This window comes from Trachemys scripta, chromosome 10 (genome assembly GCF_013100865.1).
Source record: "Trachemys scripta elegans isolate TJP31775 chromosome 10, CAS_Tse_1.0, whole genome shotgun sequence".
Taxonomy (NCBI): Eukaryota; Metazoa; Chordata; order Testudines; family Emydidae; genus Trachemys; species Trachemys scripta.
In genome coordinates, this window is record NC_048307.1 from 64,019,797 (window position 1) to 64,039,620 (window position 19,824).

The 19,824-nt window shown below is 45.9% G+C and overlaps 1 protein-coding gene across 3 annotated transcripts in view; it reads right to left on the reverse strand.

Annotated features, from left to right (window-relative positions):
* The window catches only part of DMXL2 (Dmx like 2), a 121,627-nt gene that overhangs the window by 47,777 nt on the left and 54,026 nt on the right, over positions 1-19,824 (reverse strand). For all 3 annotated transcript variants that reach the window (XM_034783309.1, XM_034783310.1, XM_034783311.1), the window contains exons 14-18: positions 10,203-10,292; positions 8,095-8,212; positions 3,379-3,498; positions 2,520-2,747; positions 216-1,898 (exon numbers count right to left, since the gene is read on the reverse strand). In XM_034783309.1, coding sequence (XP_034639200.1) covers positions 216-1,898; positions 2,520-2,747; positions 3,379-3,498; positions 8,095-8,212; positions 10,203-10,292 — 2,239 coding nt within the window. The remainder of the gene's footprint in view (positions 1-215; positions 1,899-2,519; positions 2,748-3,378; positions 3,499-8,094; positions 8,213-10,202; positions 10,293-19,824) is intronic.

Sequence of the window (19,824 nt, forward strand, 5' to 3'; positions counted from 1 at the left end):
GCACACTGAGCAAGAGCATGAGGGGAAAGGCTACCCTACCATTGCTTCTGCTGTATCTTGTCTGAATCAATGGCTTTAGAAACCAGCTCTGTCAATCCAACACCTTTTTATGAGTACTAAGTTCACCTAAACGCTATGATCAGTCATTATGCACAATTCTATTTTTATCAGTTGAAATACATGGGCGTTAATTAGAATTCACACTCACTACTAACCTGAGTAAGTCTTATCTCTGTTCTCATCAAGTTCAGTGCTTGTTGTAGCCACAGTGTCTGCCAAAGCAACCAGGAACATCTGCTCCAAACGAGTGAGGCCTGGCAAACTTGAGTGCATTAGATGACTTGAGAGGACACTAGCATGTTCTTGGCCAAAGTAGGATGGCCCGTATTGAGAGAGGTTAATTACTTTGGATTTACTCTCTCTCTTTTCTATCTCAAAATCAATGAAGTCATCAGTTGTAACAGGCTGCATCTGGAATAAATTTGAGTATTGATCCTCTGTTTTTCTTTTAGTGTGATCTTCAAACCCCTTAGGTACTTTAGAAGTTTCTTCAGAAATTTTGTATGTGGTATCTTGATCTGCAGCAAGCAATGCATACAGTGGCAGCGGTGGAATAGAATCTATCTCAGTATAGTCGCGAGTACCATCTTTTCCAGCAGTGATTGTGTCCTTTGCAGTACTACCGCTTACACTAATGGTACGAGAAAGATGACGTTTAGGTCCACCACCTTCCCCAGCTTCTGGATCTCTAACTATTGCAACTTCTCCTGCAATACATTTAACTAAATGGGACAGAATGGCTTTAGCTCGGCGAACTTTACCTAAGTCCATCAATTCTAATAGCTGGGTTGGATGATACTGTGGAAGAGTAGGGGAAAGGACATGAGCAGCTTCAAAAAGGCCTCCATCTTGAATTACAGTTGGAGTGCCAAAGACATCATCTACAATACCTGCTCCATCAATTACACTGGTCTTCTTCGCTAGCAAACTTGTTTTTAGTAGATCTTGAGTTACTGAGTCTTCAGTAGTAAAAACATCACTTTCGCCATCACCAAATTTAACAGCATGTTTCCATTGTGCATACACATGCATTTCACAGTCCATTCCCACTACCAGTATACCATCTCGTACCCAAGAGAGAGAAACTGGCAATGAAGGAGTGCCATCTACAGAGGACACCAAGTCAATAGATCTCAGCAGTACCCATTTGGACTTTATACCTTGTTTTATGCTACCACCTAGTGGTAAAGTAATAATAGCTACTCCATCCTTACTGCTTGTTTGCTCTGTCACAATTCCTGAAAGTCGTCCATACATAAATATATTGGCACCCACCCCAACTGTAAGTATGTGTGAGCCATCTTCTTTTGATACCCAGTCCAAATGTACCAAATGCTTGATATTTGGCATAAGGTATTTGTCCTTGTTTAAAAATACATCTGATTTACTATATACAAACAAATTACTATCTACACTGACCCTTGAATCAAGTACACTCCCAACCTTAACTAAGTCATCCAGATGAACTGTTTGTTCCAAAACCCATTCTGATCCTCCTGTAGACTCACATTCAAATATACAAACATGCATAGAAAATTCTTTGGAAACAAAACCGTTATTCTGTACAGGTTGTTTGTATGCCACAGCAAGACGTCCTGTGTAAGAACAGCTAACAGCAACTGGCCTTCCTATTACGCGTACTGTACTGCTGTTGTCTTCCCCCTCATCATTCATTAAAGGCCATTTTCTCCAATGATACGTCTCCCTCACTTGGTTTCCACTATTTAGATCCATCTCTACAGTGCATCTCCAGAACCGCACTTTGTTGTCTGAACAGGACGTTACTATCAAATAAGGTGCAAGGCAGACTGGGTATATTGATGATGAGCTCAGGTGACCTGAAGTAAGATCAAACAGAGTTCACTATTAGTAATATAAAATATAATGGATACATGAATAAAATATATCATTATTATTTGCTGTGGTTTAGATTAGGAATATTAAGACAAATTTTCAAATTATTGGGATTTTCTTAACTTGATTAAAATATGGGGTGAAATGATACCAAAGCAATTATGGGGCTTAGGCATTATGTTAGACCACTAGACAGTTCTTTCCTCATTCTTTCAGAAATGAACACAGCATGTACTATTCCAGTCTTCTGAAGGTCCCAGGGAACATTTGAAACTATCAGAGGGGGGAAAAGTGTTTGGGTAAAGCTGGCAATTTGACCTATTGACTAACCCAACTTTATCAAATAGTTTTATAAATCAGCATTAAAGGGGTCATAAAAACTAATGTAGTCTTTTGAAAAGGTCAGCTGACATTCTCTCTAATCTACTGGGGTTAAAGACCTAGAGTGCAGCTCCTCAAATTCAGAACATAATTTATCATGGAAGGACATAAATGTCAGTTAACCAGAAGTTTGGCAAAATGCGGTTGTACAACACAGTACTACTAACTAGAAGTTAATTTGTTGCCAAAAACTTGGTAGACTGCATAGAACAATATTGTTTTACCTGCTGAAGGGGTTGCTCTTATTACTTCTACACCAGTTGGAAGATCTAGTGGATAGCTGTATACAAGTCTAGAACTCAGAATGAGTTTACTGGCAGTCTGAAGATTAGCAATTGATGAAGAACGTGGCATAGGAGTTGAGCCAGGTGATGTATCCGGAGAAGACTCCACAGTCTTTTGCTCAGGTACACAAAGTTGATTCTCTGATGAAGTAACTTCAGGTTTTTTTGCTTGAAAGAAGCATTAAGAAACAGTATTATAAATAATTGTGTGTACATCCAAAGTTTAGATATCCTCTAGACAAAGAATTGTTTTCTTAGGAGTGCATTAGTCACATAGAACAGGCACATAGCATAGTTCTGGGTTGCTCTTGTTCTACTTGGAAATAGTTTAGATTATTAGCCCTTGTTTTCACATGATCATAACTTTCTCAAACATTTACATTTTAAGATAAAACATGCTTGAAAATGTCCATTGATCTTACAAGTTAGTCTAAAATTTCCAGTGTTCTGTTTGTAGTAGAATTCAACCATCTGACCAACACTGTGATATAACTGAAATTGAGCTGTGCAAGTATAGTGGTCTTCTATGTTTTGTACATTTTATATACATATATATATGTACTGAAGTTATTGTGTAACAGAAATATCATGTGATAACTTCCACTAATGTTACTTAAATGTCCCCCAGTATTTAAAGTGAAAATCTAAAAATTTAGTAAAACTGAACTGATTACTTGGATGCTGCTCATCTGTTTACTAATGAGGAAATCTATTTTTAAAAAAACTATCTAGCTTAAAATCAACTGTGCAACATTTAAGGTAAATACATGTTCATCTCTGAGAAAATACCATCACTCACCTAAAAATGCTTGCACAGATTTAAGATGAAGATGCCACATGTGAAGAACTGAGCAGCCATTCCTGTCTTTTTCAATTACTACGAGATAGAATTTTTCTGAGAAAGGTGGTGGACGATACCCTGTTATTTAAACCAAACACATAATTATGAAGTTAATGGTTCAATAAAAATGGTTTAAATAATAAACATAATTTTTTGTGAAGATCTCTGATACCTAAAGAATTATGTGGTTGGTGGTGGTGGTGGGGGGATTGTCTGTTTTTTAGTTTTCCAAAATGTTGCTTTGGTTGATTATTAATTTATACAAATACAAAAACTAAATATATACACACCCACACATCACAAAAAAAGTGTTTTTTAGTAAGTTTACATATTCTACCCACGTTTTATGTAAGAAATACATTCTTCTTAGTTTGAAGTGTATGTCAGGATGACAGTATCAAAGATTACTGAAAAACATTAAAGCTGATGCCACTCAAGTTGGGAGAGGAGCGGGAAGTGATAAGCAAAGAGGTCATCAGTTCTCCCCAAAGGGTCTTCTGATTCTCTGCCCAAGCCCCACCCAAGCACAAATTAAAGAAACCTGGGGATTACTCTAACTTTCACCAGCTGGTTATGTTCACCAAAGGTCCACACAACAGCTAGGGAAAGGAGGGGCAGAATGCATTCCATCCATTTCTACTCCCCACTCCTTCCCCTGCATCATGGTCAGCAACAAAGGAGGCATAGAGGTAGATGGGCCAACTGTTCAATGCCAGGGCACTCTCCAGCAGGGCTTGCACATGGCTTCTGCTCCATTTGTGCTACCTGAGAGGCACCAAGGGAACAAAACAAGGCAAAGAGCTGCCCAATGTACTGATTGCGGCCCCGGGACCTTTTTGAAACATTGAGTGAAACATTGGAGTCAATAGCAAAATTCCCATTGACTTCAGTGGGGCCTACAGGAGGACACTGATGTTGAACACCACTGTTTTCAGTTTTATTTATACATATATATCAGAAATGCTTAATCACAAACCTGGAATGATCAAAAAGTCTGACTGCAGGAGAATTTTATTTTTATTAAAGAAATTAATGTTCTGCAATGTAAATTTTCCTGCAGGTTTATTTGTGTGTCCTTGTGGCAAAACAGCTGTTGCACCACACTCCCCGTGACTGTTTATGGCATTGTGATAGCCGTACCTCAGCTTCCCCCAGGCCTTCTTTGGCCTGTTTCAGCCTCCAGCCATGCCAGGTAACAGAGTCCCAACATTCTGCAAAACCTCAAAGTCCTGCTCTTAAAGTCCAACAGAAAATAGCAAAAGAAGAGAATTTTCAGGCTGGCTGGGCTCAGCTGGTAGCTGCTGCCTTTGCAGGCTAGCCCCAGCTTCAAACCATCCCAATACCAACCCAAGCTCCTAAGTTTCTCTCCCACTGCTTGGTGACTGTCCTATTCCCTCTGAACCAGTCCCTGGCTAGCCCATCTCCAGTTAGACTTCCAGCTCAAGGCTCAGACTACCAGGCTTCTTTCAGCCCTCAGCCCAAGAAAGCAAACTCCCAGCTACCTCTCTCCTGGGTGTCCTCCCTAGGCCCTCCCACAGCCGCCCTTTGAGCCTTCCTTAATAAAGACCCAGCCCTTCCCTAGCTGGATTTGATCACAGTTATGACTAACACCCCTCCAGAAGAAGCCCAATAGTTTAACTGGCTTCTCAAGCCATTTTAACCCTTCCATCACCTGTGGGGGGTATACACCCCATCACATACCCTCCCACTCAAGACAGCATCCCACCCAGTTGCTAGGGTCTTGCCACAGTGGGGGCAGGAAGGTGTTGACCTTGTTCAGCTTCTCACCCTTGTTATACCATAATGTCAATAAATAATCTCTTTTTCCCCAGCCCAGAGGGCTCCCAGCCAGCTGTCCAATGAACTTCTCATATCCTCTAGGTCTCGAGCTCCATCTGGAATTCTAACCCCCTTTTTCCTTTTCTAGGTTTGCCTATTCTCAATAGGCCTCCTGCAAAGCCTGATCCATCTTCATCAGCTTTTCTTGCAGCGTTGCTGCTGTTACCGTTTATTCCATCTGCTGCTGCTCCACTACAGAGGGGGTTTTGATGGCTTCTGCAGGGGGGAGGAAGAGGATGGTCTGCATTTCCACAGTATATTCTGGCTCAACTTTGGGCCCTTGCTTTGTGGCATTGGACAGTTCTGTTGCTTTTTGTGTTCCAATTCCACTTTTATCTGGACCCTGTCCTGTTCTAACTTTTCTACCCATCTTATAATTTTCTACTGGGAGGTATTTGCTACTAGCTCAGGTATTGTCCCATACCCCATCAGGGCTGTGAAACTTTGTCAGTCTCTGTCCAGGATCACAGGTCACAGAAGGCGCCTCAACACTCTGACTCTAACTTGGCCACACTGGCTCTGTATCTCTAACTCCACCAATGCCATTGGGAATACTCTATTCTCTCCACGCACACAAGATATGTGGACCAGAATGAAGTCCGTTTCCCCTAATAAGAATTTGCCTGCAAACCTGTGTCCATCAGGCCCTTCTCTCCTTATTTCCCATACTTGATGGACACCACATATGGTGGCATTTGATCCCAGCCTAAGGAGCCACCAAAACCACAAACTTCTATATCATCTCAGGTTGTCACACTCCATCAGGAACGGGCATACCTGAAACAAATGTCTGGGTTTCCCTGGCTATCGCCCAGGGTACTCCTGTTGATCTGCAGAAATGACTGGAGAGGGGGTTGAATGTGAACGTAGGTCTGCCCAGGACTCTTCCTCCTAGTGTGTTTTCTCCAGCCTCTGAAGATCGGGGTTTGACTTCTTCTCACCTTTCTTGGGGTGGTGATCTTGATCTGGCCCACCGTTCAGATCATCTGCTTCCAAAGCGGCCTCTCTTCTTTCCACTGCAGTGCTGCTGTAAACTGGATGAAATTGCCAGACCCAACTTTGGGCCCCAGCTGGTAGAACCTGCAGACGCTGTTCTAAGATGATCTGTTCCAAAATTCTCTCTACAGAACTCATCTCTGGACACAGCATGATGCCATGTCTCAGAACTATTGAACCACCCCTGGGCCATGCTTCTTGGGGGAACTGTTCCATTGTAAAACGGTGTCGATAGTCTTCAGGTGTCAGCCCCATGAGATACAATTTTGCTTGTTCATTAGATAGGGCCCTCTGTGCCGCTTGGGCCTCTCCTGACAGAAATTAGGCCACCCGGGCCACCCAGAATGATTGTCCATCCTGCTGCACTAGCCACCTGCTTAAAAGTACATAAAAGAGCCTCTGGGTCACTGTCTGGCCCCCACTTTCTAAAGCCTGGGACTGACCTGCTGGGACCTTCTTCCCCAAGAGATGCTTGATTCCCTGAGGTTCATTTCTCCACACACGGCAGCAAATGCTCCTGCTGCAGCTGAAGGGTTTCCTACTGATTTTGCTGTTCTTGCAGCAGCTGCAGGGAGAGAGACTGGGTCTGATCCTGCTGTTCCCACCAACATGTGAATTACTGCCTCCTTTTTGCAGCTTTTCTGTTATTCCTCCCTTTTCAGAGGGAGTAGCTGTAGATCCTGGATGAGCACTCATGTGGCAAATCCCGAGTAGCTGTTGCAGCGCCACATAAAGCCATGCTTCAGTTTTCCCATGCCTTCTTTGGCCAGTGGCATGACCTGGCTCTCCAGCCAAGCCAGGTACAGCCCAATATGTTAACTGGCTTTTTGGGCCACTTTACCCCTTTCGGGGCCTGTGTGGGATACATATGCCATCACAGTGCTCTATTGTGAATCTGTGTCAAACACTGATCCCCTTATTCAGGTTTTGGTAGCTTGAAAGTTATTTTCCACTAAAATTCTCTTTGACAATCCAAATGACAAAAACACTTGGTCTTTCTGTGCGTTATTAAACTGTTTGAAAGATGGACATGTAAGTAGTACCCATGCCATCTCCACTAACAACGGAGGCTATAATTTTTAAAATTTTCCAGTCAATTCTTCTCATGATTTTATAACTTCTTGTTATACAGAGGTTATAAAGAATTGATTTTTACTGAGAATACTGTTAGGTACTGAACACCCAAAGGGGATTTTCAGAATATTTCAATACTGGACTTGTTTTATTTCTCCTATACCTGGGTGCAAGGAGATGGAGTGATATGAATGCACCCCAAAACACAACCAGTAAGTCTAATATTCAGGCTTTTTTGCCTTCACAGTATCCATTTAAACAGCTCTGCTGGGTCTTATATTCTATTCCCTCCCTCCTCCCCCCCACTTTTTTTTTAAAACTAGCAAACTCTTAAGTCATGTGAAATAACTGGCAAGTCAGAAACACTCATCCTATGGGCCAGAACTAATTATTACTAATTCTTAGATTTTTACCATTCCACTTTACAAATTAAATACAAAATGTACCCTTAAAATATTCTATATAAACAAGTTCATGTATGACATCAGAACCTGTTCTATTTTTCATACAAATGATAAAAAATTGAACAAATGAACTAGAGTGTACAACTCATATTATGCAAATTGGAAATGGTTCTACTTTGTGCAAATAATATTTAATGCTACTATAGTATAAATGTTTAAAATATGATACCTATATTGTATTGCACCTTAAAGATCCTATATTTAAAAATAAAACTGTTCAATTTATGCCTGAGAGGTTTCAGTGTTCTTCATGAACACTTTAGACATCTACTTCATATTGCTTAGTATTTTTATACTGTACCTTGTGATGGTTTGAAAAATGTTTCTGTTTCCTTCCCTTCCACATCTTCCTTATGTTGTTTGTATCCCAAAATGAAATCTTCTTGAAAGACATGAAGCAACTGTGTATTTGAGCCACACTGGAAACATTGTAGAACAGTAGTTACAATTTCAAAATAGTTATACAAAACAGCATTCAATACTAGTATAATTCCTTTTCCGTTAGTATTGTTATAGACCATGGTCACCCACTGCATTCCTTAATAAGTAATGTCAGGACATTTATATACTTAAAAGATGTGGAAAAACAAATAATCGTTGTGAGATCTACTATGCTAGACTAATTCTCTAGCACAAATGACATTTGCAAAAGTTAATTGGCAAATTAGCACTACCAGAACGATCCTTTATGCACTGGCAAATTTTTAATGGATGCCTGGTGGAGACCTAAGATTATTTTTTTTAAGAAGTTAAATTTCTAGCTCTCTCTTCCTTGGGAAGACAGTCTCCAGAATGTAGTAAACAAATTGTTAGGAAAGGTTGTTAAGACAGGAAGAAATCAGATTTTCCTCCTTCCAGACACATTCAATGCTATGCTCTCCAACCAGCAACAGATCCTTCTGCAATACCACCCCATAGGAGGAAGGTCATTGGCAAGTGACAGAAAATTCTCAAACCCACCCCCCACACAATTAAAGTTCAGGTTACAGATCAGTAATATAATGACAAAAACTACGAAACCCCTGCGAAGATATGGAATCTTACTAAAGAGTGCCAAAAGACTTCCTTCATTACGCTGTATGTCTAATCAGGAATTGGTAAAATGCATCTTTTTTGCTGGATGGGACACTGCTGTAAAGAGCACAGGAGTTGGTGCAATCATGGTAAAAAGTATGATTAATACCAAGTCATTCTAATATTTATACTCAGGATAAGATAAAATTTATGGATAGATAATTTATCTCCAGTTTTCTGGTCAGTTCTATAAAGACAGAGTTAGTCATATGGGTACCCTTTGCTATGAATATCTACAATTTTGAATGTTTGGGTTAATTTTAAGTTAAGGTTAGACAGAATTCCCTGCTATTCTAACAGTTTTTTTTTTTTTGATAACTACAATGTTCTTGTAAATTATTCTTAATCTTAATTTAATTTTTACTAAAATTTATGTCTAGGAATAAATGTTACAGGATATGTTTAATTACACAATTCCCATTAACTAAGGAGAGTTGAATGGCTAAAGTGTTCAACATACACCTCTACCCCGTTATAACGCAACCCAATATAACACGAATTCGGATATAAAGTGGTAAAGCAGTGCTCCGGGGGAGTGGGGCTCCGCACTCTAGTGGATCAAAGCAAGTTCGATAGAATGTGGTTTCACCTATAACGCAGTAAGATTTTTTGGCTCCTGAGGACAGCGTTATATCGAGGTAGAGGTGTACTGCTAAATTAGCAAACAGTCATTAATGGGGAAAAATGAAACCCAATTAGCCCAGGTTAATTCCTGGAAATTCTGTTACAAGTTCTCTAAAAAAAACAGACAGATTTTCAGATTTCCTTTAATTACACAGGCAAAGAAAAAACATTTGATTGATTAGTCTCATGAGGGATCGGCACCACCCCAGCTAGAACATTATAGCTGTAAGTAAATTATCTCAAAGGGTGTTATTCTTAAAAGATTTTGGAGTACCAGTAATAAAAAATCCTTCTCAAGGAAGTCAAGGAAATAAGCATTCGGTTATTACTAAAAACATAGAAAAATTCAAAAATTACATTGAGATATTACTTTTATTTTAAACATAAGCTATTTTAGAGCTAGATAAAACACTGTAGCTACATAATCAATATACATGGAAAACGTAGTATACCTTTAACTTTTCTTGGAAACGTGGTATATTCATGTTAAGATTAAAAGGAGTTCTCTCAAGATAATTTAATCATGCGGAAAAAGAAATAAAGTAATCTTTAATGGGCTTATTAGGATTGGAGAGAGAGATCCTCTGTTTTACCTTGTTAATTAGCATTACTTTGAAAAATATTTTATCTTTTCAGTAGATTAGGTTAATTATCAGCCAAAACCATTAAACACTTTTATATGACACCATTAATGGTCAGCCAGTTATTTACTTGGTTAGTTATTGCATCCAGTTCAATAATGCATCCTGGTCGAGCAGTAGATTGTTGGCTCACAATGTTAAACACTTCCCCAATGAGTTTCTGAAACAGAGCAAAAGGAGGTAATGATTAGTACATTATACATTCAAAGAGCAGCAGCTGCAATTAGTTGAAAATATAATCATGTGCAGTAGTTGGATGCTTCTAATTTTCCTTGTAGGCATAAATAGTTATGCTTTTCTTACTGGTTTCATTTTGATATTTATGAACAATGCAGCATTAAGCATGAAATTAACATTGTTGTGGTACTAGATCTACCCATGTGTATGCCTTAACACTTCTTGGTACATTAATTTTTATGGATACTTTGTGTTCATTGTTCCAGGATTTCTTCTTTCATTATGCCCATTTTTATAATGAGTCATCTTGTTTTATAACACAATGCTGTTTAATCCATTGCTTTATTCCTGCTTAATTTCAGATTTTGTCACAGTGCAGAAAAACAGTAATCTACCTCAAGGCCTGTTTTTGATACATGACTCTGTTCTATGCACAACCTAAACTTGGGTAGGTGGAAAGGAGGGACCTACATTCGAGGCATGTAAAGAAAAGAAAAGTCTGTGAATGGTGGTTCACAGGCAAGGAGAGATATGCAGTTAGGACAAGTACCACAGAAATTGTGTTAGCATGTACTCTGTGTAGCAGAAAAAAACACTGAGGCTGAACAGAGGGTTTCTCAAGCAGGATAGGGAAGAGCCTGTTTATGGTATTAAAGTGGGGGAATGTGACTCTGGTGGAGATGAGGATGTTCATTCTTTGGGTTCTGAACCAAACACCAGAGAACATTTTGGAGTCCAATGTCTCTGTAGAAAAATTAGAGAAGCCAGGGGATAGGTGTCTGTTGATGCAGCAGTAGCAATGAGACACCCAGTAAATCCGATAGGTGGCAAGACTGTGTTTGTGGAGAGACCTAGTGAATCCTGCAGGTGGTAGTAGGGTTGCCAATTTTGGCTGGACATATTCCTGGAGATTTCATTTTATGACAATCTTTAATTAAAGAGTAGTCTTTAATTCCTGGAGACTCTAGGACAATCCTGGACGGTTGGCAAACCTAAGTGGTAGGATTGTATGTGCTGGGGTGGGAGACTGCTAACCCACTCCCTTAATATTTAGGCTCCAAATCCTGAAAATAGGCACATTAGTATGGACCGCTGATTATGCACAGAACCCCAGTCAATGGTATATGATGTGGCAACACTTGTCCATACTAGCACATCTATTGGAGAACCGGGGTGCAGTTTGTAAAGATTTTCTGATTTGGGGCAGGGGATTTTATTCTTGGAGTTTCAATACAATGCCACCGTCCTCCTTCCCGCCCCTCCCAATTACAACTTACAAGAGTATCCATATGCTCCTTTGTACAGGGAAAAAGTTTTTATTGCTACATAGGATTTCAATAAAACAAACTGTTCAAGCATGCAGGGTGCCCCTTCCACATTTCCACAGCCAAGTTGCAGTTTTACACATCCAGTAGAGCTCTACTTGGGGAGTCTTGGGGATAGTGGGGAATCAAGAGCTATTGAGAGGGAAGCAGGGGAGAAGAGAAGAACTACTGGGTGAAGGGAAGGGGTGCCAGGAGCTAGTGGGGAAAGAGGGGACAGGACTACTGGAGGAAGCTAAAGAGGAGCAGGAGCTAAGGGAAGAACAGGGGCTAATAAGGGGACAGAATGGGGATGACCGTGGAAGTGCAGGATAGGTCGGGAGCTGGGGAAGTCCATGGTGACCCTTAGCACTGTCTCTTCCCCCTTTCAGGTTCGTCCTGCCCAACAACCCCACTCTGCTCTCCTTTGAAAGCTCATTTTCCCAAGCCAAGTTGCTGGCTTGTTATATGTCTTTGCCTCCTGCTTTAGGCATAAGGCACATCTGCTGCTACTGTTTGGGGAACCCGGTCGCAGAAATCTAGTCTTAGTCTTTCACTAATACTAAATCCAGTGTTTTCAAAAAAGACGGTTACTCACCGTTGTAACTGTTGTTCTTCGAGATGTGTTGCTCATATCCATTCCATTAGGTGTGCGCGCGCCGCGTGCACGATCGTCGGAAGATTTTTACCCTAGCAACACCGGCGGGTCGGCTGTGGAGCCCCCTAGAGTGGCGCCTTCATGGCGCTGAATATATACCCCAGCCGACCCGGCGCCCCCTCAGTTCCTTCTTGCCGGCTACTCCGACAGTGGGGACGGGGGGCGGGTTTGGAATGGATATGAGCAACACATCTCGAAGAACAACAGTTACAACGGTGAGTAACCGTCTTTTCTTCTTCGAGTGCTTGCTCATATCCATTCCATTAGGTGACTCCCAAGCCCAACTTAGGTGGTGGGGTCGGAGTGAGACATTGCTGTGTGCAAAACCGCTGATCCGAATGCAGCATCGTCCCTGGACTGCTGCACTAGTGCATAGTGAGCTGTAAACGTGTGGACTGATGACCAAACCGCCGCTCTACAAATGTCCTGGATCGGAACTTGCGCCAGGAAAGCAGTCGAGGAAGCTTGGGCCCTCGTGGAGTGAGCGGTGAGGTGCGGTGCTGAGACACCTGCCAGGTCATAGCAAGTCCGGATGCAAGACGTAATCCAGGAGGATAGGCGTTGTGAGGAGACCGGTGAGCCTTTCATTCGGTCGGCCACTGCAACGAAGAGTTGCGTCGTCTTTCTAAAGTGCTTTGTGCGGTCAATATAGAAGGCCAGGGCCCTGCGTACGTCCAGGGAATGCAAACGTTGATCCTGGCGAGTGGCATGTGGTTTGGGATAAAAGACCGGGAGAAATATGTCCTGGTTGATATGAAAAGGAGAAACCACCTTAGGGAGAAAGGCCGGATGTGGACGAAGCTGCACTTTATCCTTATGAAAAACTGTGTAAGGGGGCTCAGATGTAAGCGCCCTGAGTTCAGAAACGCGCCTTGCTGAGGTGATGGCTACGAGGAAGGCTGTCTTCCAGGATAGGTACAGAAGTGAACAGGTGGCCAGTGGCTCGAATGGAGGACCTGTGAGCTTGGAGAGAACCAGGTTGAGGTCCCACGTCGGGACTGGCTGACGTTGTTGAGGGTACGTCCGGTCTAAGCCCTTGAGGAATCTAACGACCATCGGGTTAGAGAATACCGAGGACGCGAGTTCCCCTGGGTGAAAGGCCGATATAGCGGCCAGGTGAACTCTAATTGAAGATATCGCCAACCCCTGTTGTTTTAGGGAGAGGAGATAGTCCAAAATGAGAGGAATGGGTGCCTGCAACGGGGATGTGGCTCGTTGTTCGCACCAACAGGAGAACCGTTTCCACTTGGCCAGGTACGTGGTCCGTGTTGAGGGCTTCCTACTGCTCAGCAGAATCTGTTGGACAGAGTGCGAGCACTGCTGCTCTGCCTGGGTGAACCATGGAGCAGCCACGCTGTGAGGTGGAGTGATTGCAGGTCGGGGTGACGCAACCGGCCGTGGTCCTGAGAGATGAGATCCGGACACAACGGAAGCGGGATCGGTGTCTGAACCGAGAGCTCCAACAGTGTGGTGTACCAATGTTGTCTCGGCCACGCAGGAGCGATCAGAATTACCTGTGCCTGGTCTCTGCGCAGTTTGAGCAGTACCTTGTGGACCAGAGGGAACGGAGGGAAGGCATAAAACAGGTGGTCTTTCCAGGGAAGTAGAAAGGCATCCGAGAGGGAGCCCGGAGCTCGACCTTGTAGGGAGCAGAACACGTGGCACTTCCTGTTGTCTCGAGATGCAAACAGGTCTATCTGGGGAAACCCCCACCTCTGGAAGATGGAATGTATAATGTCCGGACGGATAGACCACTCGTGCGTTTGGAAGGACCTGCTGAGTCGGTCCGCTAGAGTGTTCTGGACTCCAGGGAGGAACGATGCCGTGAGATGGATTGAGTGGGCGATGCAGAAGTCCCACAGGCGAATGGCCTCTTGGCATAGAATTGACGAACGTGCTCCTCCTTGCTTGTTGATGTAGAACATGGCCGTGGTGTTGTCGATGAGAACTAACACACAGCGGCCACGTAGGAGATTGAGGAATGCCTGGCACGCCAGGCGTACCGCCATCAGTTCCCGAACATTGATGTGTAGGGCTAACTGGGATGCAGTCCACAGGCCCTGGGTATGGTGTTCGTTGAGATGGGCGCCCCAACCCAGAGATGACGCGTCTGTGACCAGGTGCAGAGAGGGTTGTGGGGCGTGAAATGGCATCCCCTCGCAGACCACATTGTGATCCAGCCACCAGGTGAGGGAGGCCAGGACCGAGTTCGGGACCGTGACCACCATGTTCAGGCTGTCCCGATGTGGACGGTATATTGATGACACCCAGGTTTGAAGCGGGCGAAGCCGAAGTCTGGCATGCCTGGTTACGTACGTGCAGGAAGCCATGTGACCCAGCAGGGTAAGGCACGACCTCACCGTGGTAGTTGGGAAGGCCTTGAGCCCTTGAATGAGGTTCGTGATGGTGCCAAAGCGGTTGTCTGGCAGGATGGCTTGTGCACGTCTGGAGTCTAGAACTGCGCCGATGAATTCTATTCTCTGGGTAGGTTCTAGAGTGGATTTGTCCTTGTTGAGTAGGATGCCCAACTCGTTGAATGTGTGCACTATTCTGTGGACGTGAGCTTGAACTTGCTCCTTGGTGCGACCGCGCACCAGCCAGTCGTCTAGGTACGGGAACACCTGTATCCCTTGCCGACGAAGGTACGCTGCCACGACAGCCATACATTTCGTGAACACCCTTGGGGCCGAGGATAGGCCGAAGGGAAGGACTGTAAATTGGTAGTGCACCGTGTTTACCACGAATCGCAGGAAGCGTCTGTGAGGTGGGTAAATTGAGATGTGAAAGTATGCGTCTTTCATGTCGAGGGCGGCGAACCAGTCTCCAGGATCGAGGGAAGGGATAATGGCCCCCAAAGAGACCATGCGGAACTTCAACTTTATTACGAATTTGTTGAGTCCGCGCAAGTCCAAGATGGGTCGCAGACCTCCTTTGGACTTGGGGATCAGGAAGTAACGGGAATAAAATCCCCTGTCCTTTAACTCTATCGGCACCTCCTCTATGGCCCCCATGGCCAGGAGCGTAGAAACCTCCTGTATAAGAAGTTGCTCGTGAGAAGGGTCCCTGAAGAGGGACGGGGAAGGGGGGGAGGAGGGGGGGATGGAAGAAAACTGGATAGCGTATCCCCTCTCCACCGTGCGGAGGACCCAACGGTCCGAAGTTATAAGGGACCAAGCACGGTGGAAGTGGGAGAGGCGATCCCGAAAGGAGGGAGCTGGATCCTGGGGGATGACTGAGGCGCCGTCCTCGACCGCACCTTCAAAAGTTCTGTCTAGGACCTGAAGGTGGTCTTGGTGGCCCTTGGTTCTGACCGGGTTGAGGGCCAGCCCATCTTCTCCTACCACCTCGCCCTCGCCTTCTGGCAGGGTCCTGTCTCTGACGAGGTGGAGGGGGGTAAAAACGTTGAGGCTGGGGCCTAAATGGTCTGCGCTGGGGACCCGCAACATGCATCCCCAAGGAGCGCATGATTGTCCTGGAGTCTTTGAGGCTCTGCAATCGAGAGTCCGTCTTCTCCGAGAACAACCCCTGTCCTTCAAAGGGCAAATCCTGTAGGGTCTGCTGTAATTCAGGGGGCAAACCCGAAACTTGGAGCCAGGAGGTCCTGCGCATAGCGATACCTGCGGCCAGGGTTCTTGCGGCCGAGTCCGCTATGTCCAGGGAGGCCTGTAAGGAGGTCCGAGCCACCTTCTTACCCTCCTCAACCATGGCTCCAAACTCTTCCCTGGACTCTTGGGGAATCAACTCCTTAAACTTCCCCATAGAGTTCCAGGAGTTGAAATTGTAGCGGCTCAGTAGCGCCTGTTGATTCGCCGCTCTAAGTTGTAGCCCTCCGGCTGAGTAAACCTTACGGCCAAACAGATCAAGCCGCTTAGCCTCTTTTGATTTTGGCGCTGCAGCCTGCTCAGGGAACAGATGGGCAGGATCCCCTGGGAGAATAACATGAAGGGCAAAGGGGTCCAGGAGAGCTGGCTGTATTTTAAAGAATCCTTATTGAGGTTGCAGGAACAAACCATCCCGATGTGTAGAAAGAATAGTAAATATGGCAGGCGACCAGCTTGGCTAAACAGTGAAATCCTTGCTGATCTTAAATGCAAAAAAGAGGCTTATAAGAAGTGGAAGATTGGACAAATGACCAGGGAGGAGTATAAAAATATTGCTCAGGCGTGCAGGAGTGAAATCAGGAAGGCCAAATCACACTTGGAGTTGCAGTTAGCAAGAGATGTTAAGAGTAACAAGAAAGGTTTCTTCAGGTATGTTAGCAACAAGAAGAAAATCAAGGAAAGTGTGGGCCCCTTACTGAATGAGGGAGGCAACCTAGTGACCGACGATGTGGAAAAAGCTAATGTACTCAATGATTTTTTTGCCTCTGTCTTCACGCACAAGGTCAGCTCCCAGATTGCTGCACTGGGCAGTACAGCATGGGGAGAAGGTGACCAGCCCTCTGTGGAGAAAGAAGTGGTTCGGGACTATTTAGAAAAACTGGACGTGCACAAGTCCATGGGGCCGGATGCGCTGCATCCGAGGGTGCTAAAGGAGTTGGCGGGTGAGATTGCAGAGCCATTAGCCATTATTTTTGAAAACTCATGGCGATCGGGGGAGGTCCCAGATGACTGGAAAAAGGCTAATGTAGTGCCCATCTTTAAAAAAGGGAAGAAGGAGGATCCGGGGAACTACAGGCCAGTCAGCCTCACCTCAGTCCCTGGAAAAATTATGGAGCAGGTCCTCAAGGAATCAATTATGAAACATTTAGAGGAGAGGAAAGTGATCAGGAACAGTCAGCATGGATTCACGAAGGGGAAGTCGTGCCTGACTAACCTAATTGCCTTCTATGATGAGATAACTGGCTCTGTGGATGAGGGGAAAGCAGTGGATGTGTTATTTCTTGACTTTAGCAAAGCTTTTGATACGGTCTCCCACAGTATTCTTGCCACCAAGTTAAAGAAGTATGGGCTGGATGAATGGACTGTAAGGTGGATAGAAAGCTGGCTAGATCGTCGGGCTCAACGGGTAGTGATCAATGGCTCCATGTCTAGTTGGCAGCCGGTTTCAAGTGGAGTGCCCCAAGGGTCGGTCCTGGGGCCGGTTTTGTTTAATATCTTTATTAATGATCTGGAGGATGGTGTGGACTGCACTCTCAGCAAGTTTGCAGATGACACTAAACTAGGAGGCGTGGTAGATACACTAGAGGGTAGGGATCGGATACAGAGGGACCTAGACAAATTAGAGGATTGGGCAGAAAAAAACCTGATGAGGTTCAACAAGGACAAGTGCAGAGTCCTGCACTTAGGACGGAAGAATCCCATGCACTGCTACAGACTAGGGACCGAATGGCTAGGTAGCAGTTCTGCTGAAAAGGACCTAGGGGTCACAGTGGACGAGAAGCTGGATATGAGTCAACAGTGTGCTCTTGTTGCCAAGAAGGCTAACGGCATTTTGGGCTGTATAAGTAGGGGCATTGCCAGCAGATCGAGGAACGTGATCGTTCCCCTTTATTCGACATTGGTGAGGCCTCATCTGGAATACTGTGTCCAGTTTTGGGCCCCACACTACAAGAAGGATGTGGAAAAATTGGAAAGAGTCCAGCGGAGGGCAACAAAAATGATTAGGGGTCTGGAGCACATGACTTATGAGGAGAGGCTGAGAGAACTGGGATTGTTTAGTCTCCAGAAGAGAAGAATGAGGGGGGATTTGATAGCAGCCTTCAACTACCTGAAGGGGGGTTCCAAAGAGGATGGAGCTCGGCTGTTCTCAGTGGTGGCAGATGACAGAACAAGGAGCAATGGTCTCAAGTTGCAGTGGGGGAGGTCCAGGTTGGATATCAGGAAAAACTATTTCACTAGGAGGGCGGTGAAACACTGGAATGCGTTACCTAGGGAGGTGGTGGAGTCTCCTTCCTTGGAGGTTTTTAAGGCCCGGCTTGACAAAGCCCTGGCTGGGATGATTTAGCTGGGAATTGGTCCTGCTTTGAGCAGGGGGTTGGACTAGATGACCTCTCGAGGTCCCTTCCAACTCTGATATTCTATGATTCTATGATTCACTGATTCCACCACCAGTGAACACGGTTGGGGGTGGGTGTACAAGTAACCATAGTCCTTAGATGGGACAAAGTATTTCCTTTCCACCCCTCTCGCTGTGGGTGGAATGGAGGCAGGAGTTTGCCATATCGTATCCGCATTCGTTTGGATCGTGCGGATCAAGGGTAACGCCACCCTCGATGGGGCATCCGATCCAAGGATATTCACGATCGGGTCGTGCACCTCCACTATCTCCTCCGCCTGCAGGTCCATATTACGGGCCATCCTACGCAGGAGATCCTGGTGAGCCCGAAGATCTATCGGAGGGGGACCCGTGCATGAAGTGCCTGCCACTGCCTCGTCCGGAGAGGAGGAGGAGGATGCCTCCGGTGGTACTGGATCCAAGGGGGGGTCCCGGTCCCCCTGCTCTTGGGTTGGAGCGTCACCTGCACTTGGGTCCATGGTGTCGGGTGGTGTAGACACAGAAGCCTCCACGCCTCCAGGCGGAGGCCGAGAGATGGTGGATTCTGGGGCCCTTCTGACCGAGTGACCCGAGCGAGAGGTCGATGGTAATGAAGCCCCTTGCTCCTGGTGGTACGCCCACGGGGTCCAAAACGACCAGTGAGATGGTCCATGAGAGTGGTCCTCTGCCCTCTCCTGCCAATGGCCCAAGTCTCGTTCCTCGGCCTGCCCCTGAGGGGGGTATGCCGATCTCGACAGGTCCTCCGAGGAGCGAGACACCGATCTTGACGGCCATGGCGGTGCCGCGAAAGATGAAACGATCCCCGTGGTCTGCGGTGCCGCACGGTGCCGGTCCGGAGATGATCTATCTCTGTGCGGTGCCGGCGATCGGTGCCGGGACCGCGACCGGTGCCGATGACCTCGTCGGTGCCGGGAGTCAGATCTGGACCTCGACGAGGACCTAGAGTATGCTCGGTGCCGGGAGCGGCCCCTCGACGTCGAGCGTCGACCGTAGCGGTGCCGAGAACTACGTCTCGACGTTGACCGGTGCCGACGATCATATCGGTGCCGAGACGTAGAGCGGTGCCGCGAAGAAGATCTTGGCCGCGAGTACGACCGGTGCCGAGACGATATTCGGTGCCGGGACTGCGAGCGGCGTGGGGACCTGCTTCGGGACCTGGATCGGCGCCGAGGTTCCAGCCCTTGTGATGGAGGGCGCATCAAGGCAGGTTTCCCTCTTGACTGTACCGGGCGAGTCAACGGTGCAGTCGGTGCCGGTGGTTGAGGCGGTGCGGGCTCCGTGAGAGCTATTAAGTCTCTCGCCGCCGCGAAGGTCTCTGGAGTCGACGGGAGACACTGTATCACCGCCGGCCTCGGTGGAGACGCTATTTGCACCGGACTCGACGGCCTCGGCGCCGGAGTCGACGGTGCTGGAGGCGCTTGCTTCCGTTGCTCCACCGGCGGACGCGGCTCTACCCCCGGCACTGGGGGAGCCGGCGTCTTCGGCACGGATGTCCCCGTCTTATGGGCTTTTTTATGCCCTGGGGATAATGACCGGCGCCGAGGCACTTGCTGCGCTTG